The sequence below is a fragment of the Mus musculus genome, chromosome 9 (genome assembly GCF_000001635.26).
Source record: "Mus musculus strain C57BL/6J chromosome 9, GRCm38.p6 C57BL/6J".
In the NCBI taxonomy this organism is placed as follows: Eukaryota; Metazoa; Chordata; class Mammalia; order Rodentia; family Muridae; genus Mus; species Mus musculus.
Genome location: NC_000075.6, coordinates 95,218,213 through 95,231,978, shown reverse-complemented (window position 1 = coordinate 95,231,978; position 13,766 = coordinate 95,218,213). Strand labels below are relative to the sequence as shown.

At 43.2% G+C, this 13,766-nt stretch overlaps 1 protein-coding gene across 2 annotated transcripts in view; it reads right to left on the bottom strand.

Annotated features, from left to right (window-relative positions):
* Window positions 1-1,525: 1,525 nt before the first annotated feature.
* Slc9a9 (solute carrier family 9 (sodium/hydrogen exchanger), member 9) overlaps window positions 1,526-13,766 on the bottom strand; it is a 560,897-nt gene continuing 548,656 nt past the window's right edge. Inside the window, exons 15-16 of one of the 2 annotated variants that reach the window (XR_003947936.1) lie at window positions 4,686-4,801; window positions 1,526-3,141 (exon numbers count right to left, since the gene is read on the bottom strand). Coding sequence is in view for 1 of the 2 variants with exons in the window: in NM_177909.5 (NP_808577.3) it covers window positions 2,914-3,141; window positions 4,686-4,791 (334 nt within the window). In the remaining variant the exon portion in view is untranslated. The remainder of the gene's footprint in view (window positions 3,142-4,685; window positions 4,802-13,766) is intronic. The other variant, NM_177909.5, reaches the window with a different exon arrangement.

The window sequence follows — 13,766 nt, the reverse complement described above, 5'->3', positions numbered from 1 at the left end:
CTTATAGGAGAGACTGGAGCAGAGACTATGGTGGGCAGAATTGTACCTTGGCCAGACAGCTTGGTTCTTCCTTTAAATAGAAGGTTTCTTGCCTTCTATTTAAATTCAACTCTCATTTAAGATTCCAAGTTGGACTTGGGATCTACCAGGTATCTTTGTACCTCTTCCAAAATGTGGCTACATTGAAAATTTTCCTTTATTCTCTTTTCACTGTAAAAACACAGCTCTGCACATGACATTAGAGTACTTAAAACTTCAGCTTTGATTTATATTGTTAGATTGGTCTCTAAGAAATTTTGAGAAATTTCACAATGAAAAAAAAAACCACCTTACTAGCATTTGATACTGGGTTTCAAACATGCTCAGACATACCCAAGTATTATGGAAAGCACCATAGAGGCTCTAGATGGGGCCCTGATATTGAATCAACCTCTGTGTGTGTGAATATGCATGTGTGTGATGTACCCATGTTAACAAGTTCAAGGAAGACCCAGTCATCTAATTAATGAGAACCCTGTTTAAAGCTCTAATACTGAATAAGAATATTAGTGGCTTGAATAAAGCACTTGTGCCTTTATTATTCATTAGAAACTGGCAGTAAATAATAGGTTTGAATTTCACAGTTGTGAGGCCGCTAATCAAAGCGCAGGGCATTGCTTAAGATCACGATTCATCATTCTTCACAGCGATAGCATAACGGGGCGTGGCTTTATGAATTGCTAATTGGGCACTAGTCTTGGACTGATTTAGAGGGTGAAAGGGTGGTAGCCACATAGCAAGATGGGAACACTGTCCTATATATCGGAGGGGCCTGTGATCCAGAGCCTACCCCAGGGATCAGCCCGGTATATTCCCTGTCCTCGTCAGGAGTAATTCCTGACAGTAGGTTGGAAAGAGAGTTTGTCTCTCAGCAAGAAGCCAGCTGGGAGGCAGAGGCTAGTTTTATTCTAACTCATTCTTTTTGATTCAGTGTTGGCTCCGATGGTTCAGCCCCCATCCCTCCACACACATTACTTTGTTTCATCTGGTAGGCCAAATTCCTCTTCTTTCTTCTTGTTCTTTTTACACGACCGTTTGACTTTTTAGGCTTCTTTTCTTTTTCTATTGTGTGCTTTTTTAGACACAAAGCAATCACCCCTTCCTTCTACTTGATGTGGGCAGAAATGAGATGCATGTGCTCCCCCTAACCCCCCCCACCCCCCGCGCCATCTTATGGTCTTCTTCCAATCTTTTAGTGTTTCCTCCATTTTTGTAGCACTTCCTAAAGTCTGGTCACCCCTGCCTGGGAGGATGAAGGGAGGTTGTGCCCCCTTGCTTGACTCAACGTCCCTTGTCTGAGACATCCTCCCAGATTTCTTTATTTCTTCAGTGGCTTGTTGCGCCAGGCCCCTTTGGCTGTTTGGGAGTCTGAGGACCCATGCATCCCCCTTATGGTAGCATTTCATACCAGTTGCACCCAGACAAGAGTGTAATGCTCTCAGTTAGCGTGGTCAGAGGGGGTGCCTTGAAATGAAGCTATAGCCAATGCAATCATACTCCATAAGAAAGTTTATTAGGATGATGTCACATTAGAAAACCTCTCTCCTTGCCATATTTACCTGACATGACAAGATTTTACTCAGTTGAATATAAAAGTTTCTCCCAGTTTCTACTATTTGGAAGCAAGAAAAACAGACACGCAGGCAAGGTACCTGATCTCACAGGCCTAAGGCCTAAGAAGCACTCAGTGAAGCATGCATTAGTTTTAGCCTTTGGGCCTGAGAAAGAAATCGTTCTTCATCTCCCTCAAAAGTAAACCCATTACATCTTGGGCTCCCAAGTCTGAAGCCTGCTCTTTGGAGCCTAATAGAACATCTGCACATCAAGAGAAGCTAGGCTTGAGGTATCTTATGGCTTCAAAGGCACGAGTCATGCAGCTGAATTAAAAGCTATGATGTTGGTCTCTTCAATGCAGCCACTGGCCACTCTGGGAATGGGGGAGATCCTGACTGGTGCTTGTCCTTGGTGCCTCAGTGTGGCCTAAATGTCATTAGCTCTGTTCTTTTTGCCCCTCTATTGCCAATCAGTTACAGATATTGGTGGAAAAGGTGAGGGCTCCTGCACAATCCTCCAACCCCATGTGGAAGGGTCATGCTGCAAAACATGACTTCCCAGCATGCAGAGGGAACCTGTCAGGAAGTTGTCCCAGTGCACACAAGGAAGAGAGGCTCACCATTTGAATAAAACACAGAATGTGGGAAAGAGACCAGCTTTCCCTGGAGAGAGTCCCCTTAAGCTGGCAAGAGCCTACACTTAACATGCACACACCCGTGGGCAAGCAGCTCCTTGGAGGAGTGGGAAGAACTGCATGGAGAGAGCGCCAGCAAGGACAACAAGGCCCCCAATTCATGTGAATTCTCCAAAGCCATCAAGAGTGGGTACTGAACACACACTGGTTTCTGCATTTAGCCCTATGGTCCGAACAAGTGGAGTCAAGTTGAGAGATAAGGCTTATCATTTATGCTCAGGAGTTTTTTTTCTTCTTCTTCTTCATGTTATTAATGTTCCATAATTAATGGAATTGAATCCAAAATCCACATGAAGGGCCTGGAGAGCTGTCTGAGGAACAGAAGGGGCCCCCTGCAGACACAGCACATATGGTTCATCCCAATGGCAGCTAGGACCTGACTCTCCTGGCCCCTAATTCAGCAGTAAAAATGGCTGTCAGATAATTAAATGAGGTTGCATAATACAGAGGGAAGATAATGAATTCTCATTTCTGAAGGCACGGGAGGATACATGTGATAAGGTTTGATTCTGTCCAATTCATGTTCTTAATACTCTTTCTGTCTCTCTCTGCACCACCTCCTTGGCTGTTGGCATTCCTCAGTGGTCTTGTGTTACATGTGATTAAGTCTGCACTCATCATACCAATTAGTCCATCTGGGGTTGACCCCGAGTCTGCTCCAGTTTGAGATCATAGCCTCCCAGGCCGAGATCTCCCTCGTAGATATTCTCCTTGCCTGGAGTCTGGCCTGAAGACTTCTGGTCCAGAGCTAGCTTGGTGGTGGGACTGCTGGGTGAAGGGCTCTGCTCCTGGTAATTCATGGCCAGTTCATCTTGGTTGACGATACATTCCACGTCATCCTCTTTCAGTTGTTCCTGGTTTGTTAGGACAGATAGAGAGACAGGTCACTTTGTGATGAGGGCAGGAAACAGTAGCATCCCCATGATGTAAGAAAAGGGAATGTTTTGTGTATATGGCACACAGACATACATGCAGGTGAAGGCCAGAGGTTGACCTCAGCTGATTTGAATGATTTTCTCCTCTCTCTCTCTCTCTCTCTCTCTCTCTCTCTCTCTCTCTCTCTCTCTCTCTCTCTCTCTCTTGTATTCCTCTTTCTTTTTGGAGAGGGATTCTCTTACTAAACCCGGAGCTCACCATTTGGTGAGACTAGCTGGCTAGTGAGCTCTAGGGAGCCACCTGTCTCTATTTCTTCAGGGCTGGTATTGTAGGTACATGCCAGGGGCTGGGTTTCCAAATGCAGGTCTTCATGTCTGCATGGCAAGTACTTGACTAACTGAGCCATCTCTTTTTGGCTGGAGATTCCCTTTTCTTTGATTTAATGGCAAATTTTACTATGATCCATCTATGCTTGCATGCAGCGCAGCATTTGCTGAGTCAGCACTAAAAACTTGGCTTTCTACACAGCCTCCAAGACTCTCCTAGCCCAAGGTCAGCAGAGGCCTGTGACCTATCTCCTTGGGCTGAGAGGGAGAGAATGGGATTTGGTAGATTCTGCTCACTGGCACCCAGGAAGGTTGATCAGAGTCAAACCTTCACCAAATCCTGTAGAGAAGTTTTATGCTGGGTTTGAAAGGCACCTGCCTTCCCGAAAACGCTTGGAGCTGAATATGTCGTATTTTACTGTAAATGGGTTTTCGGCACATTTCTTGAGACATGTGTCAGTCATAAGACTAGAATTGACTGGCACTGACCCTGGTAGATTGAATAACATCAGAAATGTATAGACCTGACCAGTAATGGTCACCTCATCTAGAGGTTCCCCTGAAGCTCTCCTACTGATTAGAGAAGATGACACCAAATCACTGCACAGTGAGGGTCACCTTAGGACAGGGTTCCCACCTTTAGCTTACTCTAGGGGCATCTGAGAGCTATTTAAATCAGATCTGTTGTGTGAGGGTTATTTCTGTCACATTCCTCCAGGAAGCCCCCAGCTGCTGAGCACATCTGAGAAGAAGAGTCTCTTTTTGCAGGGGAGTGCCTGCTGATGGCACCTTAGGCCGCTGTCAGCTCCTACACTCTGCTCTTCTCCAGTTGCCTGACACTCTGATCTGCTGGTAATGACTTTAATTGCTTCTCAGGATTTTTCTTATTCTACTCCCCTGAGCTATAAAGCACAGACCTAATATCCAAAACTTCAAAACACAGCAGTTTGTGAGAACACATCGCTTTTACATTTTCTAAGTTCATTTTATGGTTAAAGATATTGGCAACAATAAAAAAAATGCCTTTTTACAAAGAAGAATAAGCCAACCTCAGCAACAATGGAACAGAGAAGAAGAAACACTTCTCGGTACAGTAAATTTAAAAACTGCCTCCTTCTCCAGCTAGGGAGTAAGAGCCCTGAGGTCTCTAGCTCATCAATATTCACCAGGTTTGCCTCGTGCAATCATTCACTCACCCCATAGGCCTGCGGACTGGTGAGCAGCCTGGAGACTGGGCCACACCACGCTGGCAAGGTGGTGGTCAGTGGAGGGCCTGAGTGTGTTAGGATGGGTTTCAGGTATCTGGGAAGGCCTGTTAAGGAATACTTGTCAGAAGGAAGTCAGAGTTTTGTTTCCCACACAGCAGAAATCTTTGGATGCCGCTCAAATAGACAGTTATGTTCACCCTTAAATCTTCTGCTCTCTCATTTAGGAAGCAATTTGGCCTGCAAAAATGGTTGTTTATAATCTTTGCTCTATACACTGTTGTAGCCCTCCAGACAACCTTTAATCATGCAAGAATGGCAAAGGGGCTACTACATACACAGTGTCAGAAAGAGACGCAAGCATTCCCCTGTTCCCTCCAGCCCCACTCCCATGGCCAGTTTGTATAGAGCATTCATTTTGGAGAATTACCTAGAACAATAGTATAAAAAGTGTGTTTTCTAAAGATTGTATATGAGTGCACATGAACACACACACATATGCACGCACCTGCACGCACACATACACACTGCATGGGTTAGGGAGGGAGGGAGGGAGGGAGGGAAAAAGAGAGGAAAGGAGGGGAGGGGAGAGAGAGAGAGAGCCACTCATTTCTACAAAGAAGCAAGAGGTATTTCATAAGATGCTCAGCTATTTCAGAACTGGGTAGTCAACATAGATTGTGTTCCAAGATTCTTCATTTTCAGTATTCAATACACTCACTGTATACTTCATACGTCAGTGCACTTTTATACAAAATTATGCAAATGATATGCTGCTAGGTTTATTCTATTGTCTAGCACCTGTCTTTCTCATCTCTCCATCCCAAAGTGCTCTAACCAGTTAAAGGGAAAACCTGTTCATTGGAAGCCATTGCGTTTCCCTCCAGCTTCTCAGTAATGGAATCCCCAGAGGTGGCCTCATATGGCATTATTATTATCACCATTATTATTATTATTATTTGCTGAAAGAAAGTGGTGAAATCATTTCACCATTCCATTCCAAGTGACTTTTAAGTTTATATTATTTCCTCTGCTGGAGAGTATTTTACTCTGTCCACCTTCTGAAAAGCAAGAATAAAAAGGGAAAGAAGAAAAAGGGAAGCACTTAGCACTGGTTGGCTTGTAAATAGCTCCAGCTGCCCAGGTCCTTGGGCTGTGAGAGAACCTGTGGAAGGTCTATAGGACCGACCCATAGCTGGAGTATACCTCTTTCACTCCCATGATATCCCCAAAAGTGGGAGCAGAGAATGGACCTCTGTTCCTCGCCAACTAAAAATGGCATGGCATTAAAATAGCAATGAAGCTGGGGTACATGTGAACACGGCCTTGGTATGCAGGGAGTACAAGATTTGTAAGCCACTTTGAAATGTCACATGTAAACTGGAAGGCTGGCTTCTTTAAGATGAGTGGATGGTGAGGCCAGCTGAGGGCCAGGAAATAAATTATCCTTCAGAGACTGGTTTTGCTGTCACATCTTGTGAGTACATATACAAATCTGAAAGCCTTTGATGATATTCTATTAATTTTCATTAGACTGTTATTTCCTTCATTTTATGGATGAAGGGATCAAGGCTTGAAGATATAATGATTTTACAGAACCTAAAGTCTCCCTTTGCAATTTTGGTTGTAAGCCTAGCATTGAGTGGCTAAGCCATCTCTCCGTGCCCTTTGCAAGTTTGAGATTGCCCTCATCATCTCCCCTTAGGTAACTTATCCAGGCTGAGTGAGGCATCACAGATGATCTGCAAAGTTCTCTAAAAGCAGACTTTGGATCTCCCTTGTGCTGATGGGTCACAGCCTTTCCTGGGTGAGGACACCAGGACCTGGTGTTGTGTCAGGGCTTACCATATGCAACAGGCCTATGAGAGTCTGCAGAAAAGCTTTCTAATGAGCAATGGTTTCTAGAGACCTACGTGGTAGCACGACAATAATGCTCTAGTGGTACCATGATGGCCAAGACTCTAAGAGTAAGAGAGAGGCCCAGGGAACTTCTACCATGCTTTTCAGTATGCTGAGAAATAAAAACGACAAAACAGTTAAGTAAAACACAAATTTACAGTTGTGTTAAGAACATTCTTTAAACCCTGAGGAGGTGCCTCTTTAAATTATCTATAATACCATTAGAGTAGACCATTCTAGGTGTGTGTGTGTGTGTGTGTGTGTGTGTGTGTGTGTGTGCGTGCACGTGCACACAATGGAATTCAACCTGAATGAAACCATTCATCTCCTTCTGGATAGGCTCTGCAAGTTTTTCAAAGATGACATGGCCATACATACCAGTTCTACTGTACAACTGATGGTCCAGTTAGTAATAAATCTGAGCTTCATGTTTGTAATAGATATTCACCATAATAACCTAAATAGAAGGCTTCTAAACTTTGATTTGCAGTTCAGATGCTATTCTTCATGGTATTAAGGATTAAGCTTAGGTTTCATTCATGCTAGGGAGCCACTCTACCATTGAGCTACATCCATAACCCTCTTTTAACCTTTATTTTGAGATGGGGTGGCCTCAATAAGTTGCCTGTGCCTTGAACTTGAACTATGGCTTTACCGCTTCAGCTTCTCATGTATCTGGGATCAGATGCCTTTGTCACAGGATCTGGAACTATTTACCTGAGTTCTAAAATTTGTCTTTGGCGCTGAGGTTCCAGTTCTTGCTTAAGTGAGGGTGGGGAATCAGCAGCGAGGGCAAACACAGCTGCCACTCAGGCATTTTGTGTAGCACTGGAATTCATGGACTCTCAAGCAGATCCTGTGCCCCGAACATCTGTGTTGATTAAAAATATAGAGCAGAGGCTAGCGGGAAGTGATGAGTGAGGAGGAGGTGGGCAGCCTTGGCTGAAGTGTGACTCCTGGACACCACGTGACGCCTTTGGCTGTCCTGTAGTCCTGTGACCCACAAAAGGCGTGACCTCTGTGCATAAAGGGAAGTACAAAGCCCTGTGCGTTGCCATAGAGATGTGCCATGCACATCATGGAGCTGAGGATGCGCTGCTCTCCAACATCTTGGTTTGCTCAGTGATGGCCTTATGATATGCTCAGGACGCTATCTGCAGAGTTGCTGGGATAGGATGATATCAAGAGGTGAAGAATAGAGGTAGCTTCTACATGAGCTCCAGAGGTGGATGAGAAGGGTGGATTACAGCCAGTACATGAGGTTTTCCTGAGGATGGAAAGCTAAGAAAGGTCAAATAATAAATGGACCACTTGTGTTGCTGACAACAAGGATCCCAGGAAGAGTGACGGCGTCAAAGCCTAAGGTGTTTAGACATTAACTTGTATCCCCCTCTCTCTTCCTCCCTTTCTCTCCCTCTCCCACCCCTTTCTCTCTCATGTTTCTTACCATATGTTTTTGTTGTTGTTGTTTTATGTGTCAAACTAATACAAGGTAAAGACAAGCACCCACAGAAGCAGGGTAACAATTCCGTGTGAGGATGGAATATCCTGTTTCCAGCCTACAGTATCCTTGAGTGTAGGGCCATTCCTTTTATCTGCAAACAGTATTTGGCTCATCTTTATAATGCCCTCAATACATGACTGCTAACTCAATAAAGACACCAGCTATGCAAGGCAAATAAAGGCTCAGTAGAGCCTAGCAGACCTGATCTGAGACTATGGGCTCTTCTCACGGCTCTCCTGTCATAGAGACAGAGTACCCAGACTTGCCTATAGAATGACTGAGTGGAATCAGGCAAGCAGCAACTTTCTGATTCTTCACTGCTAAGCAATATCTGAGAAACGGCTGGATCTCCAAGGTTACCTGAATTATTAAAAAGTAAGAAAAATCTTTTGATCTACAAAAAAACCCCTCAACAGCACAGTTTGCAAAATGTGTTATTTTTCTCATTAGGGCTCTGGTATGTGTTTGGGGAGGAAGGTTCCCCATGAGGCATTGGGCTACGGCTAGCGTTGCTTCCCTTGTAAGCTGGTGATGCCCTGAGACAAAATGTTAAGCTATTGAGGAAAAACAGTAAGTTTTCTCATTTTAAAAGGGGCTAGCAATTCGGGGATGAGTGAAGACTGGAACTCAACCTGGGGCTTAGCACATATGAACTAGGAGAGGCCATTAGCAAATGCATGCTCTCCTTTGGCTGGAGATCCTAGAGCAAACTTCAGTAGCCATGCACACTAACAACCGAGGTTCCTGGCCACAGACACAGCTCTCATCTACGGTGTGTGTTGAGGTTTGGATTACTGACCATCAGTAAGCTTTGTTCATTTGAAGTTTTTAAGTTGCCCCAACCAATGTTTGTACAGCTTGTTGGTGTTTGTGCCTTGTCTGAGTAACTTTGCGCAGATTGTGAGAAGCAAAGACTCATCTCAAATTCTCCCTTTAAAGTCCCATTGCCCCTGGTATGGACTCAAGATTTCCTGTTTGTATTTTTTTTTCTCTCTCTCTCTCTCTCAGTTTCCTGTGTTAGAGAAAGGCCCATGCTTCAGTGTGATGCTAAGTAGAGATGGAGACTTTGAGTGGTTAATGAGGTGTCATGACATCATCAGTGTATGTCTGGAGGCCATTGGAATTTGTCATGAGGTCATCAGTGTGTACCATGAGGGCATTCGCGTGTGTCAGGAGATCATCAGTGTGAGTGTCCAGTGCTGTGATTGGTGTCCTCAGAAGAGGTTTGCACTCTCTACCAGAAGGAGAGATGTCATCAAAACCTGGCCATGCTGGGATCTACTCTTGAAACCTCAGTTTCTAGACCAATAAGAACATAGATTTATGTTTTTTGAAGCCACATAGTCTATGGTACTTTGTTGAAGAAGCCACAGCAGAATAAGATATCCATATTTTTGGCCTTTGAGTGTAGTTTTGAGACCTTTGTAAGCTCTGGGGCCCAGGTTACTTTCGAACTCATGGCAACCATTCTTCCTCAGCCCCCAGGTGCTGGGATTATGGGTATAAGCCACTATCTCTGGCTTTATTTATTTTTTAGGGACTCTATTCTGTAGCAAACAATGCAGTTGACCAAGGATCAGGCAAGTTTGGAACATTGCAGAATCTCTTTGGGATACAAAGTGGCATCCATGTGATACAAACCTTAGGTAGGAAGGTATTGAGAATACCTTTTCACAACCATAAGTTTACAAAGTTTAAGACTAGGATAGGTGGAAGAAAAGTCTACTAGGCCATGAACACACATCTATGCATTGATGTTTGTCTTGAGTGACCCCACAGATACTTGGCCCGAGATGATGGTTATTTGATGTTGGTCTTGCATTAACAGAGCATCAGGGAGTCTGTAATGTACTGGCTTGGTAAATGGGTTTCATATAATGATAACACGCTTGCCAGGACTCAGTTGCCTAAAGAAGGCAGTGCATGTCTCTAGGTTGGGTCCTTGGGACATTCTGTACTCCTCATTCATTTCTGAGAATTTCCCAGTTGTCTTGTTGTCTCCTTAATAGTACAGGTGGATGACCTAGCCCCATTTGATAAATCAATGCACCTGGAAGCAGACAGCTTTTCAAGTCTCAGTCTTTTCTAGCCCATTCTCAACTGCAAGGTACTTTTAGCTTCTAGTACCAGCTCGCCAGCAGAGATAGTGAGGAATGAATGCCAGATCAGCAAGAAGGATAAGTGCAAGCTGGACTGGATGCCAACCTGACTCTCAGCCTGAAGGTTCCTTAGAATACCTGGGGCCCACGACACTATTTATAGAGTATTCGGGAACAGGACTAGCAGAGAACAACCAGACTCGCACACGCCCAATTGTTCTGTGATTCCAATATACAACTCACAAGCTTTTTGTTTGGGTCTCAGGAAATGTAGCCTAACAAAGTATGTCCTTCCTCTTCCCTTTGGGTATGTCAGATTTTATCATCAGCTATTTACTGTCTTGCATTGTTGGTTAAACATGTAGTAGATCACTCTGTGGAGCTGGTGGGTGGGCTTCAGGTAGGAGGAGGTTTCTGGAAACTTCTCCATCCTCAGTTCCCTGGCCGAAGGAGGAATTCTAGTGGTAAGTGTGCTTGCAGAGACCATGGCTGGGTGGGATCCTGACTTCATAGCTGTAGAAAACTTGAGGAAAAAAAACCTTTTTATTTTTGAATTCAGATCATATGTGATATTGTGGTTTTCAAACAAGGGAAAAGCAGGAGACGTTAATTCATCCACATAACCACACATTAATATGCTCTTTCGGTGAACAACTGTACCCCCTATTCTCTTAGAGGAAACTGCCCTAGACAAATTGCAGGGCCACGAAGGAAGCTACACATTCCAGAATAAGTGCTGAGGGGCCCAGGGACACCTAGAGGAAGCTATTGCCAAGTGAGCTGAGATCACTGCAGTCTAGTCTCTGAGCACCCCTCACATGTCTGTCTGGAGAAGGTTGTCTCTGGAAGCTTGGGTGGTGTGTTTCCTCCTCCTGGGAGCCTTCCTGGACCTGCCCTGCTGAATTGTTTCAGTTCCATGCTGCTTTGACAACTATGTGTGCACATTTATGTAAGAGCATTTGTCATATTGCCTCAAAACTAATTGTTTACAACATGATTTCCCACTCCAGACTCTGACCTTTTTTGATGGCAAGAACTTTATTATATTTGGTTTTATTCCCCCCAGTCAAGGGGATCGAACTCAGGGCCTTGTGTTTCCCAGTCAAGCACACTTGATTATATTTTAAAAGTATTTTCATTATAGAGAGGAACAGGGAATTGACAAATCTTATAAATCTAACACATTGGTTGCTAATTTTCATAAAACGGGAAACCACGTCTGCTTGGAAACATAACTTGATATCCCACCGCAAAATCCCTTGCTCATGTTTCATCTGCATTGAAGTGTCTCCCTCCTCCCATAGAAACCTGATTCATCCTCATCAAAGTGTCTTCCTCCTCTCATAGAAACCTGACATCCTGGTTTTTATATTAACCATGTCCTTGAGCTTGTATTAAAGTTTTATTACCCAGAGTGCCTTCCTTCACACTATAGTTTGTCTTGCCCACTAATAAAAAGGTCTATGTTTTCTGATTCCTGGTCTGCCCCACCCCCCCAACACGCCTGGTTTTTTCCAGTCTATCTGCTGTTGATCCAGTTGACCTCCAGCTTTTCCACAGCCGGGATCTTGCTGATTGGAGCCAGTTCTTCTGCCCTTGGCATTTCCTGCCTATTTCCAGTTGGACCAGATCCGAGCTCTGCTCATATCTGATTGTCTCCTTTGGTGTGGTCCTAGCAGCCACTGACTGATGGGTAATACTTGGATCTGTTTGCTCATTGGGAATTACAATATATTAAAATTCTATCTCTAGAATAACTTTATTAGGTAGGATATCTGTAAAAAGGCATACTGCTCATTCATTTGCTGTATTCTCTGGGACATCAGATATGGAAGATGGAGCCTGAATCATTCCATGTATTTGTGGGCATTTAAGCTAATGATTCCTTTCCCCAGTCTTTCTAAAAGCAATTATTACTTTTGGTTAAATACCACTGTAAAGTGGTAAGTTTAAATTTATTTGATAGTTATTATTGTTGATGCTCAAATTGACCCATCTTTGGTCAGTGGGAGTCTTTTTTAAGTTGCCTCCTGAGTCTTAGTGACAGGACTCCAATATCTTTTTTCGTTTTTTAGTCAAGGGCTCAGTATGTGTCCTTGACTGTTATTCATAGTGACAATAACAGGCCTCGAACTCAGGGAGATCTGTCTGTCTCTGCCTCCAATTTCAGTGTCTTTGCTACCATTCTTATCATCTATGTGACCATGGTTTTCAGGTTCATATATATATATAGTTGGCTCAAACCTTGAATCAAAGATTTCTCTGAAATATCTTTTATTGAAAAATGGTATTTCAAACCCAGACTCTGGATATTAAGGACTGCTACGTATAGTGGAATGGAGATCAATGTTGACATTGAACACTCTAGTAGTTAAGTAAAAATAAATAAATAATAAACAAACACACATACACAGGTATAGGTGGGTTTGTAGCACTTCATAATATCCGTGGGGTAGGTACACTCCTCATAGCTAATTTTAGGATCCTAATGTGACATGATTAACTATGGAGCTGCACAAAGCTATGCACAGTCTGTTCTTATCAGTTCCCTTCTGTATTTCTGGTTCCATAACTCATGCCTTCCTTATAGGTACCTCCACCTGAAGTTCAAGTTTGTAATTATTTGGGAGATGACAAAAATAATTAGAATTTTCCATCATTATTCATTTGTTATCTCCCACATTGCACATGGAGCAGATATAAAACACTACCATTGCTGCCTTAATAATTATGTTAAAATTATGCAAAGTGTTAATTTTTGCATGTTCTAATTTCATTTGCATTAACACTTCTTTTGTATTCTAGCTTGCTATTTACAAAAACCTATAGTAGCTATAGATAGGGGCCCTTTATTTATATTGCCTGAATGTACAACCATTAATACATTCCTAGTCCTAGCTGTGAAGTACTGTATATCAAATGTTCACCATCAGATCTTCTGTCAATGTCTCGCTAGTCATTTTGATTGAAGCTTGTTATTCAATAGATTCCTCAGGAAAGGCTCGTGGGATCGATACTTTCTGAGTTCTTGTATATTGATAACAGTCAGCGCCCATTATATTTTGAAAGTCAATTTTTCTGGAAATAAAATCATTGACTTACTTTCTCTGAGTATCTTAAATATATCACTCTATTCCTTCTGACACGAGAAGTTGCTCCTGAAAGTATAATGAAAATGTAAATCATATGCCTTTCTAGTCGATGCTCAAAGGGCTTTTTCCTTAGAATTTATTAATATCACTACCATTTGTCTGATGCTGTCTGTTCAAGGCTGATGGTCGCAGGCATGAGGCATGCTCTACGAGCAGTTCCAAACCCATTTATTTCAGAAAAGGTCTCTCCACTTAGAATTTGCTGCTTCTGTGCTCTTGTGGTCTGACCATAAGTATTATGCTCCATCTCCCGTTGACCCTAAGGGATGGTCAGAGGTAGAACATCGAGAAGTGGTTGGATCAAGAGAATACTATTTTCATGAACAGATTAACAATCCACAGATGAATTCATGGTGGAAAGAATAGGAGGGATGGGGTCTGGCAGAGGAAGTAGGTCATCTGGGAGCAAGATGTTGAA